This window comes from Geotrypetes seraphini, chromosome 6 (assembly GCF_902459505.1).
Source record: "Geotrypetes seraphini chromosome 6, aGeoSer1.1, whole genome shotgun sequence".
Lineage (NCBI taxonomy): Eukaryota > Metazoa > Chordata > Amphibia > Gymnophiona > Dermophiidae > Geotrypetes > Geotrypetes seraphini.
Genome location: NC_047089.1, coordinates 86,524,624 through 86,547,166, shown reverse-complemented (window position 1 = coordinate 86,547,166; position 22,543 = coordinate 86,524,624). Strand labels below are relative to the sequence as shown.

The window sequence follows — 22,543 nt, the reverse complement described above, 5'->3', positions numbered from 1 at the left end:
TATATTTGAATATATAAGGTATTTCTGTATATTTACATGTGCACCAGCAGCTGGGGGATGTATATGTCTGCTATCAGACAGTGAATCCATATAACTAACCCATTCTGTCCGTATAGTTAATAGGTAGAGAAAGAGTGGAACAAAGGCAGGCCTCAAAAATAGTTTGGATAGCAGTGATGTTAAGCTGCTGTCTGGATAAGTTATCTGTATAGTTTGGGTCTGCTCAGTAGCAGGCCTAAATTGTATGAACAGCAGTTACAGCAGCGAATATATTGTTTCCTGGATTCTATATATGGTGCTCAAAATTGCATGTGCAAATTTGGATGCATGATCAATTTGTCCGTGCAATTTGAGAATGAACCAATTAGCGCCAATTAATCGGGAACAAATAATTCTTGGAATAGTTGGCACCAATTTGGAATTATGTGCACATCTTGCTAACCGTTATTCTGTAAAGATGCATACACAAATCTTATACTAATCAAATGATAAAGGGCGTGGCCATAGAGCATAGATGGGTCAGCGGTGTTTACACGAGATATGCTCAGTATTGTAGAATGTGGAGGATCTTTACCTAATTTACCTGCAAGTATTTACACTAGGTTTCAATTGCTGCCTAAATTGGGTGCAGATCCTGGCGTCCAACTCAGAGCACCATTTATAGAATAGCACTCGGTTCATATTTTGTTGTCATCCAAATTAGGGTACCATTTACTGAATCTAGGCCCCGATGTTCTAAACTTACCGTGCCTTTAACAATCGATGCTAAATCAGTTCTAACTGGTTTAGCGTGGAACTATTTTAACTTCCATTGCACATTATGGATTTTCTGTGCTTTGTAGCATCTTCTGATAATACTATGGAATTATGGTACAATGAGATCATCAATATTATAATGAGTACTTCGGGTGATGCCCAGACATTGCCTGGTGATGCATGAAATGAAGCGCTGACCTTTTAACGCTCCAAAATTACTAACAGATCTGGAGTTGCCGATAGTATTGAACCATGTTTGTTAAAAGTGCATTTCAGGCGCGTGTTAAAGGCACATCTCATGCACATGTGTCAAAAGTGTATGCAGGCAGGTCTGGACTGCTGATTGCATGAGAGATGAAGATACATAAGAATTGCCATACTGGGAAAGGTTGAAGGTCCATCAAGCCCAGCATCCTGTTTCTGAAAGTGGTCAACTCAGATCCCAAGTAGTACGAGTATAACAGATTTTATGCTGATTATTTTAGGAATCCATCTCAATAATGGCATATGAATTTCTCTTTTAGGAAATTAACCCTAACCCTTTTTTAAACCCTGCTAAGCTAACTGATTTAATTGCTAGAAAATATGGTGAAATCAGCTAGCTTAGCAGGGTTTAAACGCACATGAGATGTGCTTTTAACACATGCATATACGGCACCCCCATCAAGTATGATAAGTGAGGTAAATATGCTAACTGATACTTGATGGGGGATGCCATATATGCATTATGTTTTAGTGTTAAGTGCTATGCAGTAGACAACATTGAAGAAGAAAGATTTGTACATGCAGCATGACCTCTCCATCAGGGAACCATAGTTAACTTGATTAGCATAAAGCTGAGAAATTATATATATGGCCTCTAAACCATAGGCACCGAGCAGCATAGTGCTTAGCAAGTGTCAATTTTAAGTTAGGCATCATTTATAGAATTGTACCTAGCAGTGTTCATAGTCAAATGCGTGCAAGACAAAGGCGCGCGGACAATTGCGCGAAGCACCTGAGATGGACTAAGGTGCCAATGGGTATCCTAACCTTAGGCACCAGTATTTAGGCCAAGAAAACCCTGGCATAAATAGGATACCTGTACACCTAAGTGCACAACAGACACCTAAATGCCAAATAATCTCACAATTCACTCCCTAACCATGCCTACTTTCTGGTAGGCGCCTTGGAATGCTGCCTACCTGAAATTGGTAGATGCCTACCATCCAATTAATTTTAATTTAAGCCAATTATGAGGTGCTAATTGCTTGTTATTGGTTCCAATTAAGCTTTCTAAATAACCCCGCTTTTACTAAGCCACGGTAGAGGTTTCTACCATGTCCTGGGGCGCTAAATGCTCCGACACTCATTGAGTTCTATGAGCATTGGAGCATTTAGCACTGCGGGCTATGGTAGAAACCTCTACCATGGCTTAGTAAAAGGGTGGGGGGGGGGGCGTGTAAGTTAGGCACTTAGGTGCCTAGATCAGCATACCTAGCCAAACTTTAGGTGTCTTTTATAGAATCTGGGCCAAGATGTTCACCTCATCAGGAAAGTATTTGAAGGAGCAAGTGGAATGTGCTATAGAAAGTGTCAGGAGTCTGATCTGAAACAAGTGATTTCTGTGACTGCCTCATATATCTATAAAATGTGAAAATCCTTTGTTGTTGGTTTTGAGGGAGGGGCACATATTTTATTATACTCACGTTCTTGCAAACAAAGCAAAAATTTAAATAGAACTTTATCATGCACTGGGGAACATATTTTACTCAAAGGGGGATACAAATGTAAAGTTGATCAGAATTCTGAAATGCATTGACCCAATAACAAACATACTATTATACTGTAGAAATACTGGCAACTTATTAACTCACATAGGATGTTATCAATGCCTAGAGGATAATGGGTATTGAAAGTTATTGTAATTTCCAATTTGATTTATTTAACATTCACTGTCAAACATACAATGCTTTCCTGTGATTGTTAATGTGTTTTCAAAGAGTAAAGTTTTTCTAAAAGAGGACTTGCTAGGGGCAACAAACTAAGCCTGACAATATGTCCCTCTATGATTCTTGGCTTTACTGATCATTTCCTTTAATATATCTTTGTAGCTCTCAGAGGAACAGCACTGAACAAGATGTCACTTGCTAACGCTAATAGATCACTTGGAAATGGTAAGAATGATTGAAAGGCCATTTTCTGGTCTTTAAAAAAAAATAGAGGGTCTTTTATATATATATATATATATAGCTTTATTAGATTTACAAACTACAATTGAGCAACAAGTAATTCATATACATAAAATATCACAAGACAAGTACAATAAACTTTCAGACATTAACATACAATTAAATTTTCCCCCACCCTCCCACCCAATCCTCTATTATAAAACCCTAAGCGCACATGCGCATTTAGGATGGTGTGTTTCCTGCCACCGTGGTCCTTGGGTCCATGCTGAATTCGATTTTTGAACACGGAGGCAGGGAACACGACGGTGACTCCCCCCTCCCACCCTCACTCTGTCTAACAGCAGTGTCAAACTTGCGGCCCCCCAGGAACTGTTCTGCGGCCCGCGGTCTGTCCGGCTCCCATACCCTTGCCGAAGTTATTGTTAAGTTCAAAGCCACCGTGGCTCCTCTCACGAGCTGCAACTGTGTCGGAAGCCTCTCTGACGTCACGTTAGAGAGAAGGCTTCCTATGCAGGCGCAGATCATGAGAGGAGCTGCTGCAGCAGCTTTAAACTCAAAAATAACTTTGGCAAGGGTACAGGAGCCAGCCAGAAATGCTGTTGCACAGGGAAGTGGGGTAGGGGAGGGAAATAATGTTTCTGCTGCACAGGGAAATGGATGAGGATGGAATGCTGCTGCTGCTGCACATGGAAGTGGGGGGGAGGGAATTGCTGCTGCTGCACAGGGAAGGGTGGGAGGGAAATGCTGCTGCTACACAGGGAAATGGAGGGGGAGGGGATGCTGCTGCTACACAGGGAAGTGGGGGAGGGAAATGCTAATGCTGCACAGGGAAGGAGGAGGGAAATACTGCTGCTGCACACGGAAGTGGGGGGGGGTTAGAGGGAAAGGGAAAGGGGACCAGGAAGCGAACTTGCTTTGCTTTGGGGGGAGGGGTGTGCTGGGGGGCAGGGAGTAATCTTGGTTTGCTTTGGGGGGGAGACAGAAGGGGGCCACGGAGGAAGACAAAGAAAGGCAGGCAGGCAGGGGGCCACAGAGAGAGACAGAAAGACAGGCAGGCAGAGCATGAGAACAAAAGATAGTGGGCAGGGAGAGAGACAGAAAGAAATACAGACAGACAGGAGGCCAGGGAGAGAGACAGACAGAAAGAAAGACAGACAAAGGGGGCCAGGGAGAGAGAAAGACAGGGGGCAGGGAGAGAGACAGACAGCCAGAAAGATAGAGAGACAGCGAGAGGGAGAGAGAGAGAGAGAGAAAGAAAGAAAGATAGACAGCGTGAGGGAGAGAGACAGAAAGAAAGGAAGAAAGAGACAGGGGCAGGGAGAGAGACAGACAGACAAAGGGGGCCAGTGAGAGAGACAGGCAGAAAGAAAGACAAACAGACAGCGGGAGGGAGAGAGACAGAAAGAAAGAAAGGAAGAAAGAGACAGGGGCAGGGAGAGAGACAGAAAGAAAGAAAGAAAGACAGACAGACATCTATTCTAGCACCCATTAATGTTACAGGCTTAAACACTAGTACTCAAATAAAATAAAACCCACAAGAAACTATCCATATATACCTTGAATTAAGTTCCAATGCAACTCCCTTCCCCCACCCCCAAGGGTAATTTTACAACAGGCAGTTAGATAAATATTATGTTAGAAAATCAAATAGGCACCTGTTTAAAAAAAATAATGGCGTATGTGCCAGAAACTGCACCTTCAATGTAGGCACAGTTACTTATACTGGTGTAAATGAAGGCATGTATTTTACTCATGTATGAGCATAAAGAAATATAGTTTAAAAAAACTGTCAAAGCAGCCCTCCTCAAGCTAATCTTACTTCATTTTGCCTACTCCATGCAAATATTCCTATCAGCAGCACAACCGGTGTCCAGATCTCATTACAAAAACTTTACAGTTTGGGTGGCCAGCCAGTCAAGAGTCAACATATTGACTATGCCGATTGCTAAAAGCTAAGTGAGACTTGAGTATTTCAATAAAAATAAAAAAGCAAACTAAGAATGCTGTATGAAGCCTGAACCTTATTAAAGAGTACAGATAGGAGTTCAGGTGACTTTAAAAAAAAGTCCCATAATAAATTGCAGCAAATTATAATTGTGTTTTTAATTGCAGCCTATAGTGATGATTGCATGTATACGTTATAGTTATTGTAATTTACTTTACCTCCTAAGTCTGTGGGGACAAGAAAAATGAGTCAAGGGCAATTATAATTAAACTGCTATAGATGATCAATGAAAATCCTGTTAGCTTAAAACTGAATGTGAAACACACACATATACACTCATCTAGAATACTTTAAAAAAATTCAAAGAACATAATAATTAACAAAGAATTTAGGAAATACAAAAGTCTGTTTCTAAAAGAGATGACAGGGAGTTTGACATTCTCTGGAGCTCATTCCTTTTATTTTTTTTTAAACATATTTTATTGAGGCAAAGCGAAAATACATACATGGGTCAACAATGTCAAGGTGTTCTAACCAGAAAATACAGAGAATAAATCAAGGCAAAATTTTACATTTTCTCCCCCACCTACCTCTTCCCATCCCCCATCCTCCCCTTTCCTAATGGCCAAGAGTGTTCTGGCTTGCTTTGATAGAAATACTAAACTATATTAAGGTTACAAGTTTAGCAAACTGCTTCGAGCAGTCTGTGCCAGCGAGTTCCAAAAAGGCTCCCTCCCACATCCCATCTCTTAATTTTCTGAGCAGACATTCATATGGGACTTTGCCAAATGCCTTCGGAATATCAAGATATATGATATTAACTGCCTCTTCCATACTATATAAAGCATGCATGTATGCATGCAAAATAAACTGAGAAATATAGGCTAAATTTTATATATGGTGCCCAAAAAATTGGCCATAAAAAGCGCTATTCTATAAGCTGTGTTTAAAGTTAGGTGTGGTTTATAGAATAGCACTTATGCCTGGGAACCACAACTAAATTAACTCCCTTTTACTAAGCTGCAGTAGAGGTTTCTACAGCCGTCCGGAGCACTAAATGCTCCAACACTGCTCCAATGTAGGTCTGGTTAATGTATTATGTATATGTGATTTCTCTAAAATCATATTTTTATCTTTTGTACAATGCTTTGTAATTTGGAAAAGCGTTCAATCAAATAATATGAATAAACTTGATAAACTTGAAACTTGAATGCTCATAGAATTCCTATGAGTGTCAAAGCAGTGCCGGAGTATTTAGCGCCCAGGGTAGAAACCTCTACCACGGCTCAGTAAAAGAGGACCTTTAGGCATGGCCATTTGCACCAACAAGAACATGGTGCAAATGTCTGCGCTTAAATTTAAGCATGAATATCCTTATTCTATAATTACACGCATAACTTAAAGTAATGCCCCCGATTCATCTGACCCGCCCACTTCTGTGCTCCCTTTTATAACTCGCATGTAAAATTTAGGCACAAATCCCATGCCTAAATTTACGCACATAACTTGTAATTGATTTGAATTAGCACTAATAATTGCTTGTTAAAATGCCAATTATCGGCGCGAATTAGATTTTAAATCAATTAAATTGCATGTGCAATTTGGGCACGTGACCAAAATTGTGTGTGGTTTTTAGCACTTTTTATAGAGTTTGGGGGTATGTGTATATTTAAATGGGAGATATCCATGTGTGAAAGTACTTTCTGGGGAGTAATTCTCTAAGGAACAATATTCACATAAGTTAGGTGACCCATTACTCTCTGTGTGAATTCATGTAACTTGTGGTATCCAAACAAATTGGAGCTGGATTTTAGATTTACTATTTGCACATAATTCTTTGGATTTCAGCACTTTTGTTTTGAAATGATACTCAGCTCTCTAGCATTCATCCATGCTTTTTATTTTGTTAGATCATTTCTCATTTTGTCTGCTCTCATGAGAGGTTCATTCTGGGGTTTTGTTTTCTTATTTTTTATTTTCTTAATAACAATACGTACAATACAATAACACACACTTCCAATAAGTACAATACAATAATAATAATTTTTATACACACATTATTACAACTTAATTTTCTTAACTTTATTCATCATTGTCTTTGTCAGATAAGGCCAAGAGCACAACTCTAGGATCCAGAAGCAGTCAACAAGTTATTATTGATAACAACAAGCGGAGGACCCTGCTACAAGATAACAGCTGGATAAAGAAGAGAGCAGAGGATGAAACGTAAGGCTTAGAACCTGTCACAGATCCAGGCCCAGTAGGAGAATGTTTCAACATTCCGTTGCTGATCAAAATTGCACACTACCATCTTAAAATGTATTTTTCAGTAGGTCAGTTATGGATTGAGTTTTTATTCACTGAAAATGCTAGAATCAGCTAATTAGATGTCGTAAAACACAGATATAAAGTCACATAAAATATTTTTACCATTTATTTGATAAACATGACAGCTCATTTGTCAATATGCAGCCTGTGCTGGTCTTCATAAAAGGTTAAATGGCAGCCAACACAGGCTTTTTATACCTGGATATTTAGTATTGGATATCAGCACTGAATATCGGGGTATAATGTGGCCACTAGCCCTTATCTTGGGTAACGGTGATATTCAAACCCTGGAGAACTACCTGGATAAAGTTAGGGCAGCCATTTTGCTATCCTTATATTATCTAGGTAGTCACCTGGTTAGTGGACTGAATATTGCAGATAACTCCTGGCTCTACCCAGAGTCCACCCCATACTACCCCGGTACTGCCTGGATTGTGCCGAGGTGGTTGACTGAATGTTCTGGGTATTTATTTATTTTAAAAATTTCTATACCGTTTTATTCCAAAACGGTTTACAATAAAACTACATACATAAAATATTGAAACAGGTCAGACCAGATAAAAGCAAAAGCAGAAAGATTCAATCCTTACAATAGGTCAAATGCTCAAAGAAATGCATCAACAAATAATTGCGTTTTCAGCAGTTTCCTGAATGAACTCCTATCACCACATTTCTGAATTTGGCCAACAAGGCCATTTCACAGTTTTACTCCTGCACATGAAAAGGTCATAGCATTCATTTCCACATACTTGGGATTGGCCTTTGTTTTCAACAGTGCTGAATGACTCAGTGAGGGGGGCTTATCCAGGCAGAAGCTGTTCTATCAGGATATGGACTGCTGACTATTGGCCCCTCAGTTTTTCTTTGGTTGGGCCTTTTATTTTTGTTCAGATACCTTTATATACCAGGCATTGGTTTCTTTAGCCTGCTGAAGAAATTGGGAGGTAAAAATGTAGGAAATCACACCTGATGCACACGCGCCTGTCATCAGGGCAGCACACATGAATAAACAACAACATGAGAAAGTTAGGTTCTAAGGCTATATTCTGAATGATACAAATTGGATATATAGCTATGAAAACTATCATTCTTAGCAAATTAAAGTACCCTTTTACTAACACTTAACACGTATTAAATGCTAAGAAGCATATTTTATATCTATGGACTTCTTAGCTTTTAGCATGCCCTAATTCACTAAGGCCCAGATTATCCAAATGGTGCCGGTTTTTTAGGCACCCATGCTCAGTAAAAAAAACGCTGTTTAAATGACATTTTTAACTTAGTTTCAAGGAACTGGAATCGCACCTCTGTAGACGCTTTAGGCTGCCTAATGGCCCTGTGGGTATGGCTAATGCTGGAAGTGGTGTTAGGCAGCCTAAAGCACCTACAGAGGCACGATGCACATCAAAGGTAGTTGCTGGAAATGTAGTCCTGGTGGTGCAATTCTGTAATCGTCGCCATTGTTTGATTAACACATGATTGGTGGCTACCGATAATGGTACCAGTTAGAGAATCTGGGCCTTAGGGCCCAATTCTATATTGGTTGCCTAAAAGATCGGCACTGACTAATGTGGCTCTAAGTTCAATTCTTTTTTTTTTTTTTAATTCTTTATTCTGTTATAAATATACTTGAACAGTATATATATAAGGGAAAAGAGACTTTACATACAAATTAAACATATTAAACAAAAGCAATTACATTACATCTCAATATAATTTCACAGTCTCTCAAAAAGTCCACAATATAGGAGAAGCAATTCTTATTCTATCATGGGAATTGATATTTATCAAGGAAACAAAAACAGTAAATTAGTGAAGTGTAACATCTTCTACTTTACTTAAGGACCTACGTCCCCTCTAGAAAAAAACGTAACTGAGAGGGGTCAAAAAAGATGTATGAATGCTGATCGAAAAGGATTAAACATTTACAGGGATATCTAAGTTGAAATTTAGGCCCCAAAGAGAGTATGGACTGTCTCAATTACAGAAATCCTTTCCTTCTGGTCTAAGTTAACTTCGATACATCTAGGAACATGGAGTTCTTCAAATCCATAAAGGTCATTTCCTTAAGCCTAAAAAATAGTCTAAGAAGTGCCTCTTTGTCTTGTTGAAAGACAAAAGTCACAGAAGTGTAGAATGCTAGATGATTTCTTCCTCTGAGGTTTCTAATATTCTTGTTAAGTCCATTGGACTCGATAGATCAGGTGAAACTTCAGTTTGAGAAGCCTTCTTAGATACCACAATGGCAAACATTAAGCGAAACAATCCTAAATGAGCTAGCTCCAATAAAATCAAAACACAAAATCTGCAGACAATCAGACAAATGGTTCAACGCTGAACTGCTCCAACTCAAAAGGCACTGCAGACAAATGGAAAGAAACTGGAAAAAAAAGAACCAAGAACAATCCAAAATAGCATGGAGAAGTCTAATCAAACAATACAAGACCAAACTCAAAGAAAAAAGAAAAGATTATTACTCCAAGCTGGTAGGCATGGAGTCCATAGAATCAAAAAAACTTTTCAATCTAGTAAAAAACCTCACCAACACCAAACCTTACCTAGCAGCACAAGGAAAGCACCCTCCAACAGCCACTCAACTCGCAGACCACTTCAAAAACAAGATTACAACAATCAGGACTATCTTCAATAACACACACGCCCTCCTCGACGAAAAAACAACAAATCCCCCAATAGGAGAAGCCATTGCAGCAGACAGGACCTGGACCGAATTCCCTGCGGTAAACTGGACAGACATGAATCGACTCTACAAAAAATACAGTCATGCCTCATGTGACCTGAACTATTGTCCCGCGTATCTAATAACCGATGCCACCCCCAAATTTAGGGCCAGCCTCATGCAATGAATCCAAATTACACTCACTGAAGATCAATTCTCGCAGCACCTAGGAGAAATCATAATCACTCCAATTGTGAAGGACCACAAAGGCCTTATAGATAATCCTGCTAACTATAGACCCATCGCCTCAATACCAATATATGTCAAACTTATAGAAGGACTAGTTGCACAATTCCTCACAAATTACCTGGAAGACCACAATCTTCTCCACCCCTCTCAATCGGGATTCAGATCGAACCACAGCACGGAGACTTTATTAGTAACCCTACTAGACACAGCCCGACAGCACCTCAGCAAAGGCAGAAGGATGCTGATATTCAACTCGATTTATCTGCAGCATTCGATCTGGTCGACCACAACATCCTACTACAGACACTAGAAGCCATAGGGATCTCAGGCAGGGTATACAATTGGTTCGAAGGATTCCTTAAATACAGATCTTATAGAGTAAAGTCAAACCATCTTAAATCAGAACCATGGTCCAACCCCTGTGGAGTTCCTCAAGGATCACCACTCTCACCTACTCTCTTCAATCTCTTCTTATCCTCCCTTGGGTCTACCCTAGACAATCTGAATGTAACTTCATTTAGCTATGCTGACGACACCACCATACTCCTACCCTTTGATGCTCCTGACCCAACTTCTACAGAAAAATTAGAAAAAACCCTTCAAGCAGTGGAAAAATGAATGGCAGATCACAAATTGAAGCTGAACACTGACAAAACAAAATTTCTACTGCTTGAAAAGGATAAGAATCCTTCCATCCCTCCAAATAAATGCCTACAAATACCCTATACAACCTACCTTAAAACTCCTAGGAGTAACAATAGACAGATGCTGCACAATGCAGGCCCAAATCAACAAGACCACCCAGAAAGCATTTCTAACCATGCGCAATTTAAGAAAAATCAGAAAATTCTTCGACAAAGAGCAATATAGGCTAGTAGTCCAATCCCTAGTACTAGGTCTATTGGACTACTGCAACATACTCTATCTGCCTTGCCCTGCAACAATGATAAAACAACTACAGACAATTCAAAACACTGCACTCAGGTTAATCTACTCACTGAGAAAAATTGACTGTGCATCTGCGCATGCTCAAGCCTGTCTAATTCTCCCTCTCGCCGAGCGGCGAGAGGGAGAATTAGAAGGGCTTGAGCATGCGCAGATGCATGCTCAAAGCCGACAGAGACTGGGAAGAAGAAGATCTTCTAGCGGCACCGGCACTTGTGGGCTGCGTGCTGGTGCCAAAGGGGTGGTGAGTTAAAGTTGGTCGGGTGGGGGTTTCCTGTTCTCGCAGGGTGGGGGTGCCGATTCGAGTGGGGGGGGGGCCTTTGCGAGCGGGGGGGGGGGAGCGGTTCTCGTGCCGGTGTCAGACGGGGAGGTGAGTTAAAGTTGGTCAGACGGGGGTTGCCTGTTCTCATGGGGGGTGCCGGATCACGAGGGGGGGAGACTTTGTGAGCGGGGGGGAGCAGCGCCCTGGTCTCGGGGGGAGGGTGGGGGGTGGGAATGTATCAAAGCGAGTTTCCATTATTTCCTATGGGGAAACTCGCTTTGATAAACGAGCATTTTGGATTACGAGCATGCTCCTGGAACGGATTATGCTCGTAATCCAAGGCACCACTGTATATCATCTCTTTTTAGTTATTCATTCAGTTTTTCAGCCTGCCCTTCCAAAGGAGCTCAGAATGGGTTACAAATCAGGTACATATACGTTTTCCCTATCTGTCCCAGCAGGTTCACAATCTATCTAATGTATCTGGGGCAGTGGAGGATTAAATGACTTACCCAGGGTCAGAGGAAGCAGCGTAGGGTTTGAATCCACAACCTCAGGGTGCTGAGTCTATAGCTCTAACCACTATGCCACACTCTCCTGCAGTAGTCAATGTAGCTCTTTTAAAATCTTACTTTAAATGAGCAGCTACAGGATTACATTAGATTAAATTTAACATCTGGTGGAAACCTTGGTATGTGCATTGGTGTAATTTTCTTTTGAAAAAGTTACAAACAGGCAGCATAAAATGCAGGCACAATATATGAATTATTCAAACCATATCACTGTAATAATGCAATGTATCTTGTGCTCCCTGTAGAAATATAATACACCTCACTGTCGATTCTCAGGCTCACATTTAGTACTGGAGGAAAGAGGTGTCTGCAGGCTGAGAAACCACCAGTTCCTAATTATAGAGTTCACGTGGTTATTTCTAATTGGATGTTTTCTTCCTTTTTTTTACACCCGCAGTGAGAATGAAAATTACGGCAAAGCGGCACTCAGCCGACACAGATCTGAAGATGCCTTAGACAGGTACCATTGTTTTTCTCTGTGTGTCTGTGTACTGTATACGTAATGAAGAGTGGATCCTAATGAAAACATAAGGGCTCCTTGTTTTGCTGAGAGCTGCATCAGGAGTAATGGCAAATTACTACTAGTACTACTACTATTTATTATTTCTATAGCGCTGAAAAGGCGTAAGCAGCGCTGTATATATTAGTTTCAAGTTTCTAGTTTATTTAAAATTTATTATACCGCCCACTTGAGCCTTCTAGGCGGTGAACAAAATACCATAACAATATACCAATTAAAATATAATTTAATCTAAAACAAACCAAGGGAAAAAACAATTTAAGGACACAGACGAACGGGAACAGAAGGGAAGAAGGGATTGGAACTACAATTGATAGAAAGAAAAGAAAACACTTAAGGGGAAGAACAAAAGGTTGGGGAACTGAAAGTAGAAATATTTCTTAAAACTAAGTCGTCCTTAAAAGGACAGTTTAGGTTACAAAGGCATCGCGGAAAAGGAATGTCTTTAGCATCACCTTAAATTTGATGAGAGCTGTATTTTCCCGCAAGTAGTTGGGGATACTGTTCCAGAGAAAAGGAGCATTAACAGAAAAAATTGTGGTCCACATTGTACTGATATGTTTCAATGAGGGAACAGTAAGGAGATTATGCGCAGTAGATCGTAGGGTCCTAGTTTGATTATAGGGGATAAGCAAATTATTAATGAATTCTGGCTGGCTATTTACTTTAGTTTTGAAGGTTAGTAGTAGAATTTTAGAAGTGATCCTATGCTCTATAGGTAGCCAATGAGCTTTGTGTAAAAGAGGGCGTGACAATCTAATTTAGACAGGTCATTACAGGGTTGGGGAGATTATGGAAGAGGAAATGATACAGTGGGTATAGGTATCTGACAGCAGTGAGTGGGAGTTAAGAGTTGAAAGCAGTTTCAAAAAAGTGGGCCTCTAGCTTGGATTTGAACACTGGCAAACTAGTTTTGTTTTTTTTCGTTAGATATGGCCACCACACACTTTGGCCCTGAATCTATAAATGGTGCCTAAAACAGGCGCATAGTGCATGTCAATCATGAGATAGGTGCAGTTTATAGAATTGTGCCTAGTGATGCTTAAATTAGACTTAAGTGCCCCCTATTTATGCCAAGGAGGAACATACATAAATTTAAATTATTACTCCCTTCTATTAAAGGGATTCAAACCTTAGGTAGGCTTTCACATTCTTTGGCATTTACTTTGGTGAAAATCTGGAATGATCTTCCTTCAGTTATTAGAACTCTCCCTTCGCTGACTTGTTTTAGAAAAACCTTGAAAACGTATTTGTTTAAAAAATATCTTACTGATAACTGATAGAACTCCCTAGCTGACAACTTTATGTTGATATTTACTGACTTTCCTTCTTCTATTACTCCACATCATTGTTCTTAAGATTGCGTTTTGTTAACCGGATCGAGTCCCTTTAGTAATGACCTGGTATATAAGACTAAAGATTAGATTAGATTAAGTTAATTTAGGTGCCTACATGCAAACCACGCCCAAGATCTGCCCATGATCCGCCCTTAACCATGCCCACTTTCTGATAGGCACTTTGGACTAGGCACCTAGCTAGTTAGTTAGCTAGTTAGCAATTAATTTTAAATTAAACCAATTATTGAGCCAACAGCTTGTTATCAGTGTAAATTAAGCTTATTGAATAAGTTAGGCAGGTGTGCCAATCTAAGCGCCTAACTTTAGGTGCCTTTTATAGAATCTGGGCCTTAGAGTTTTTTTTTCTGCCTCGTGCTTTTTTCTCCGCTATTATTTTGCTTTGGTGCTTAGGTTGCCAGTGATTGTAACTGCTGTAACCCCCATGTTTGGATATTAGTCCTGTTTGGGATATTTAGCACTGAAGCACTACCTTTCATTTTCTGATTTTATTTGATGCTGTGGTTACATTTTATCTAATGGTAATTAGCAGATGTATTGCGTTATTGCCCAAAGCTAGGCACCTTTATGATCCACATTCAGCGTGAATTCTATAAAGGCAGCATCATGTGGTGCTGCTGTTTATATAATTTGTATTTATCATTGGATTTCCACACCTAACGTTTGGTACGTGTATCTACACCAGCCATAGGCTGGTGTAACTTCTTTTGCTTAAGTCCTGGTAGCTAAGCACAGAAAAGCAAGTATTCTATAATGTCATGGCTAAATTCCAGAAAAAACAAAAAAAAACTGTGGAATGACGATGTTCCTTAACTTTATTAAGAATATCAAAGTTCCAAGGTAGAATAGAATCATCCACATAAAAATAAGGTAATCCACATAAAAGCCTAAAGGACCTAGTCCGTTAAGAACGCAGGACCCAACATGGTCTGCGTTTTGACAAGTCATCTTCAGGGGTCCCTGGGGGGTCCTATAATGGTGAATACGTGGAAGAGCCGATATGTGGAGAGCCTCAAGTGAAATGCTGCTAGCAACCAAGGCAAGTAGCTATGCCGTAAGAGAACAGAAGAGGAGGCAGCCGCATCAGCTTTCAATTCTCAGGGGAAACAGCGGGGACCAGACAGCCAGGCTCAGTGAGAGAGGGCGCTGTGTCCAGCGAGGGAGGATGGCAGCATTAAAATAAGGTAACGAGAGGTGAGGGCCCTTTGGGTATTCACTCCATAAGACACACCCTTATTTCCACCGACTTTTGGGGGGAAAAAAGTGTGTCTAATGGAGCGAAAAATACAGTAACCCTTTTAAACAATTAAGTTAGGTACCTAACTTTAGAAGTCATTTACAGAATCAAGGTTCTACTGCCTTCAAAATAGGTGGCGATAGGGGTTCATGTGGTGAGTGTTTTTTTAATGGCCACATGCTAATGGCAGAATTAGCATGTGGCCATTAATTTGGAAAATGGGAAAATCAGCCATTTTCCAGTCATGGGAAAAGTGCCTTAGCTCATGGAAAAGACCAGTGTAAAGGACAAGCTAAGGTCACTTTTGCTGTGACATTAGTAAAAGGGCCTCAAAGTGAGCTATATGGCTGCTAAATTACTAGAGCTATTTGAGGGTTCTCTGAATTCAAGAAAAGTATTAGTAAGACAGAAGCATTAAACACACCTTCAACAGCTCTTTGTAGAGTTTGGTCAGACCCAGTTGAGAAGAGACTCTGATTCAAAGACAGCCTAAAATCCAGACTACTACCAATACACATTTCTTATTCAAAATTAATTATGCAGAACTTACTATAAATCTGCAAAGATGCATGACTAATGGTTCATGCCTAAGAGAGCCTGATTTGGAATAATTACAGCCATAAAGATTAGTTTACTACTCTTATTATGCCATCTATTTCACACTTTCCCAATTGAATTACCAATTAAAGCACTTTAAGAAACATCATCAAAAGTCACTGGAATAGAAACTCAATTATTAGACCCCCCCTCAGAATGGCCAAGAGTCTGCTATACACACCTAAGCCTAAGAGAGGACTGGGAACAGATTAGGCACAGGCAAATTAGGCACATACCTAGGGGCAAAAGGTGTAGAGCGGCCTTTTCAGAAAATGCTGATTCAGTAGCTCCTAAGTAACATTTTTGCCTGGGTAAATCAGCTGCTGGAAGAAAGAAGAGTGGTGGTGGTAGTAATTGGGGGTGGGATGGGGCATGGGTAACTTGACCATTTATTTTTTTCATCAAAATGGGACATCTATTAATATTCAGTCCTGCCCCCAATCCTGCCCTAGCCCCACCCCGTCCCCAATTTCTTCCATTAATTTTTCATGTACACACAATATCTTATTAATTCATAATGGTAAACATAAATTTTTTTAAAAATCACAAAGCACACTGTATGCAGAGAAAATATTAATTATCATTTCCGAGCTTTGGGTTTTTTTCAAAGATGTTAAAGCAGATGACTTAAAAATATGCAATGTCACCTCAGTAACTATAGAAAAATAGACAAATATAGTGCAAATTATAGACAGCAGATATAAATTCTCAAAACTGACACATTGTGATCAGTAAATTGAAAATAAAATCATTTTTCCTACTTTTGTTGTCTGGTGATTTCATGAGCCTCTGGTTGCACTTCCTGTCTCTGGTTGCACTGACTGTGCATCCAATCTTTCTTTCGCATCCAACATTTCTTTCACAGTCCAGCCCCATCTCCTTTGGTTCCAGGTCTCTCTCTCTTTTCCCTGTTACCCTTTCCAGATCCAGTGTCAGTTCTCTTTTGTACCTACCACCACCTTTGTTCCAGGTCTCCCTCTCTCTCCCTCCTTTGTTATGATCTTCCATCTCTCTGTTCTTCCTCAGGATCTCTCCTATTCTGTCTGTACCTCACATAGTCCAGCATCTGCCTCCTGCCTTTCTCCTTTGGTCCAGGCCTTTCTTTCTTTAGTCTTTCTTCTGCTTACAACCCCTCCCCTTTCTCTGCCTCTCTCTCTCTCCTTCCTTTCTCCTTCCCTCCTTCCTATGTCCCCCTCACTGCCTTCTAGCCTTTACCCATCCTTCTCCCGAAGCCAGCCATCCTGCCTGCCTCCCTCCTTGCCGCGCTGAAGCCAGCCAGCCTGCCTGTCTGTCTGCCTCCCTCTGTAGCCTGGCCTACCGCCGATTCTTCTGCTCCCCCCACCCGGTTCGCCACCGCAGCCTGCTGGACCACATGCAATACTGGACCACATGCAAAAGTTTATTTACATTCAATATCAATGGGTTGCAGTGATTCAAAATCTGCAGGACAGCTCATTAATGTTCAAATTTGCAACATTCAGTGCTCAAAAAAGATTCTGGTCCGTTTTAACACAAAACATAACCTCACCTGAGCCTACTTTCAAAAAAGAAAATCTTGTTGGACGTACCATTTTGCAAAATGGAGTTGCTAGGGTAGAAAATAGGGCTTGTTCTTGCCCCTTTCTGGAGCCTTTCAGATTAAGCCTGGTGGTGGGAAGGAAGGAAAGGGCAGAGAGTGGTCATGTTGGGAACTTTCTTTTGAAAAGGAAGCAGGGTTTGCAAAAGGTAGGGTTTGACAGAGAAGCAATTGTTTTGTATATTATGCCTACCTCAGGAGTGGGGCTCTGGGGACTTAGTAGCCCATCAAGAAGTTATTTCCAGGTGGCTTCTGACAAGGGCTGCATAACAACTCCTTCCCTTACTAAATGCTCCCTGATGCCCCTTTAAAAGGTGCAGATTTAAAAAAATGTTATGCATTTTTGTAATTGCTGGACAGGTACAAAGTTCCTGGTCTAGCAATATGGGTTAAATTTCTTTTGATATTTAGATACAGATGAATCAGAAGCTCATTTGTATCAACAGCTAAATATCATTAAAAATGGCCAAGGGTTATTACACTGACCTCAGGTTTTCCTCTTCCAACTAAAGACTACTATGTGCATTCCCAAATACTTTAGATATTAGCTGGACCTTTCAAAGAATGATAGAGGCTTGGGTAAGGTTACCAGATTTTATTTACATACAATCTGGACACATAGACCCGCCCCCAGGCCAACCCAGATCCACCCATCCCCGCCCAGTTATGCCCACGCCCCAGCCTCGCCCCTAGCCCCGCCCCACTCAGCCTGTTCTCGTTGGGCGGGAGGGCATGCGCACATGTGCAGTTGCCCCTCCTGACGCAATCTGCTATTCAAAAACCCAGACAAAGTGCCAGGTTTTGAAAAGACGTCCGGATGCCCGGACATGCCCTCTAAAAAGAGGACATGTCTGGATAAATGGGGACATCTGGTAACCCTAGGCTTGGGCCTTTGCAGATTAGGAGGCCCTGTGATTTTGTTTTCCATTAAAAACAAAAACCTGATAACAAACCCCCCCCCCCAATTTTTTTCAGATTGAGGCCCCTTTTTCATGAGAGCCTAGGCCAAATGGCCCTGCTGTCCTGTTCTGATAGACCCTGAAATTTACAAAATGAGAAATAATATCCCCCAGATGTCACATTTAAATAGCTGAGAACTCAGAAGAAAATACGAGACACAGCTTTGTTTTCTCTTCTTGGGCCTATCAGTAACAATCTTTTGTTTACCTTGGGCTAATAAGGGGCTGCCTAGATTTAACTGGCAACGACATACATCAATACTGATGTTCTAGTCATTTACACACATAAACGGACAATAATCTAACTACGCACTGTTTTGTAAATATGTGCAAGTCTTCGTACTATTCAGGTGTGAGTTTGCATGGGCACACATTTATAGTTTTTTATTTATAGTCTGCCTTTAATAAGGCAGACCACAAAATCACATACATAATAAATATAACAAGCACACATATAAAATCAAACATCAAAACACTTTATCCTTGGACCATAACATCCATTCTACTAAATAACTAATTTTTGAACACCCGTAATCAGAGGCATAACGAGGGTGAGAGGCGCCCGGGGATGGTGTCACCCCTTTCCCCGCCCTCTTCTCCACCCCCTGCCCCACCTGCCTTGCACACGCACTTTTCGTTCCTCTGCACCTCTTTAATTTCATTGGCGTGAGCAGCATCACCAATAACGGAAGTGATGTCAGAGGGGAGTTGAAGTAGCTGCTCACTCCAATGATGAGCTAAAGTTACGGTGGAGGGGAAGTAAAGGCGTGTGCGCGGTGGGGGGAGGAGTAGGAAGAGGGGCGGAGAGGAGAAGTGCCGGCACCCCCATCAAGATGGCGTCTGGGGTGGACTTCATTTTACAAAATAAGTTCCATTTCCACAATCTTTAAAGTACACAAATCCCCTTGCTGCCTTATGTAAGCATGCAACTGAAAAGGGTATGTGTGGCTATGGGAGAGGTATGAACGGGTCAGGGGTGTTCACTAAGGATCAGAATTCTCAACAGGATTCAATTGAACCTCCCCTTGACAAAAAATCTCAAGTACAGAAGAATCTTCTAGTCCATGTTCACCTTCCTCAGAGTCAAAATCTGGAATGATCTCACAGATACTATAAGAATTGAAACCAACTACATCCTATTCCGGCAGAAACTGAAAACCTCACTCTTCGACAATTAATTCTTCTAAGATCGCCATAAGCACGTGTCCTGTACTTAATTCGCCTAGGTTTTTCGTTCCTGTTCTCCTTCCGCTCCTTCTTCCCTCCCTACCCTATTTCCCTTCCTTAAGTCACCTAGAGCCTGTTTAGGTGTGCGCGACACACAAATATTAGATTAGATTTAGGCCAGGTTTCAGTTAGTATAAATCCTTGTGCTCAATGGCGCAGCGAGGATGTGAGACGACCGGAGTGGTGGCATCCCTCCCCTGCCCTCTTCTCAGCCCCCCTCACCTCCACACGCTCCTTCCCTACCATCTCCTGCCGTGCGCGTGCTGCTTCCCCTGTACCTCTGTAATATTCCTGACGTGAGCAGCAACCCTCAACCTGCTGTTGCTCTAACATCAGTCTTCCTCCGATGTCACTTCCTAGGCGTGGGTCCAGGAAGCGACAGCAGGTTGGGAGTTGCTGCTCCTACCAGGAATGGTCCGGGGAAGTGAAGCAGCGTGCACACCTATAAGTTGGGGATGGGGGGGGGGGCAGGGAAGGAGCAGGGGGGGCAGAGAGAAGGATGGGTGCCTGCGCCCTCACCAAGATGGCACCCATGGTGGATCGTCCCACTGCCCCCCCATTACTACACCATTGCTTGTGCCTATTTATAAAATAGCACTCAGCACTCATTTTTGGGATCCCAAATTTGGACGCAATTTACTGAATCTAGTCCACTCTGATTAACGCAGCTCCAGTCTAGGCAAGAGCATTTATGTCAGTTAAAGGGCTCTCATAAGTGCTCCTTTGTATAATCATATACATGCATTTAACTGGTTATGTTAGTATTCTATAAAGCACAGTAGACGCCTACTTTTCTAAATAGACACACTTATAAGAACATAAGAATAGCCAAAATGGGTCAGACTAATGGTCCATCTAGCCCAATTTCCTGTTTCCATAAGTAGTCAATCCAGGCCACAATTACCTGGCAGAAACTCAAATAATTGCAACATTCCACACTATAGATCTGGGGCGAGCAGTGGCTTACATCATGTCTGTCTCAGTAGCATACTGTGGGCTTTTCTTCTAGGAACTTGTCCAAACCTTTCTTAAACCCAGCTATACTACCTTTGAGTTCCAGAGCTTAATTATTCTTTGAGTGAAAAAATATTCCCTCCTATTGTTTTAAAAGTATTTCCAAGTAATTTCATTGAGTGTCCCCTGTTTTTTGTACTTTTTGAAAGGGTGAAAAATGTATTCACTCTTACTCACTCCACATCACCCAGGATTTTGTAGACCTCAATCATCATCCCATTCAGCTGTCTCTTCTTCAAGCTGAACAGCCCCAACCACTTTAGTTCCATCCCCTTTATCATTTTGATTACTGTTCTTTGAACGTTTTCTAATTCTGCTGTATCTTTTTTGAAATACGGCGACCAAAACTGTGCGCAATACTCAAAGTGAGGCATTATAATAATCTTGGTCTTATTTACCATCCCTTTTCTAATAATTCCTAGCATCCTGTTTGTTGGAGGGTTTTTTTTGGGGGGCCACAGCTATTCGCTGAGCAGAAAATTTCAGCATAGTGTCTACAATGACTTCTAGATCTTATTTTTAGGTGCTGACTTCTAAGGTGGGCCCTTGGCATCTAAGCACTGGTTTGTGTGCACATTTTTATGTATACACTTAGTAATTTTATGAAGAGTTTTTCATGCACAAAGGCCTTCTATAAAATTACTACAAGGATTATATGTGTAAAAGTATGTGCAGTGTCAAGGTGTGTAGTTTTGCAGGACCTGCATGTAGGTATGTTTGGGTAGCACACAAGCTGAGTTGTGATGTATGTATGCATGTATTCAAAAGGGTTTAACTGGGTGATTAAATCCTGCTGAGCTGGTCAGACGCCAATACCCAACAACACTTAACCGGGTATAGCTGCTGAATACTTCCGCTAACTGGCTAGGGGCAGCCGAGGGTAGAGCTTGGGCAGAGCCAGCACGTACCCCAGGACGTACCCCACCCATGTACTAAGCTGTGGTAGAGGATTCTACTGTGGTAAATGCTCCGATGCTCATAAAATTCCTATGAGCGTTGGAACAGCGTTGGAGCATTTGGCGCCCCGGGCCATGGTAGAAACCTCTACCACAGCTTAGTAAAAGAAGGTCTTAGCTGGTTAGCAGTGATATTCAGTCTGCCAACCAGCAAAGTTATGCAAAAAGTTAGAACAGCTAAAACCTATATGGAAAAACCACTCTTCTGCATGCCTAGGGTCTAATGAAAAGCAGTCTGGAGATTTATAATTCAAATGAATGGTTTATATATAGAAAATTATTGCTAATAGCTTACCATCAAATTATAGATAATGCTCTTGAAAAGTGAGTCAGTCACACTTGCATCTCTAGTCAAAGGTTCACACCCCATGGAAATTAATTTTATTGTTCCCTTCATACAAAGGATGTGGTAGATGCATTTAATTGTAGTAATGATCTCCATGGCTGACATGTTAGAATCCTATTGCAATATATTAAGACTGATATATTTTGGAAGGTAAAGAAAATTGCTACATGAATTTACAAATTAACACACAATGGAGCCCTTTTACTAAACTGTGGTAAGAAATGGGCTTAGCGCACCCTTACGTGGGTCTGTCCAGCATGCTAAGACCATTTCTAGCATGACCATGAGAAAAAAGCTTTTTTAAATTTGCTTTATTTCTGGCCTACACTAATATTAGTATTGGCAGGAAGCCTTTAAAAAAAAAAAAAAAAAAATCATCCACTGGGGTAGCATTTACCACCTCTTATTTAGGAGGTACTAAGGCAGGGGTAGGCAATTCCGGTCCTCAAAGATCAGAATCCAGTCAGGGTTTCAGGATTTCCCCAATGAATATGCATTGAAAGCAGTGCATGCAAATGGATCTCATGTTAGGTCCAGGGAGGAGTGTGAGGACCTGCAAAGGGACCTGGAGAAGCTGGAAGACTGGGCAAACAAATGGCAAATGCGCTTTAATGTGGAAAAATGCAAGGTCATGCATATAGGGAAAAAGAACCCGTTGTTCAACTACAAATTGGGGGGGGGGGGCATTGTTGGGAGACAGCAGACTTGAGAGAGACTTGGGTGTGCTGGTGGATGCATCACTGAAGCCATCTGCACAGTGCGCAGCAGCCTCGAAAAAAGCCAACAGGATGCTGGGCATCATAAAGAGGGGCATAACAACCAGGACGCGGGAAGTCATCATGCCATTGTAT

At 41.3% G+C, this 22,543-nt stretch overlaps 1 protein-coding gene across 6 annotated transcripts in view; it reads left to right on the top strand.

Moving 5' to 3' along the window:
• Positions 1 to 22,543, top strand: part of SCEL (sciellin) — a 314,001-nt gene that overhangs the window by 55,898 nt on the left and 235,560 nt on the right. For all 6 annotated transcript variants that reach the window (XM_033948694.1, XM_033948696.1, XM_033948691.1 and 3 more), the window contains exons 2-4: positions 2,850 to 2,912; positions 6,978 to 7,098; positions 12,303 to 12,365. In XM_033948694.1, coding sequence (XP_033804585.1) covers positions 2,876 to 2,912; positions 6,978 to 7,098; positions 12,303 to 12,365 — 221 coding nt within the window. In that variant the 5' untranslated portion in view covers positions 2,850 to 2,875. The remainder of the gene's footprint in view (positions 1 to 2,849; positions 2,913 to 6,977; positions 7,099 to 12,302; positions 12,366 to 22,543) is intronic.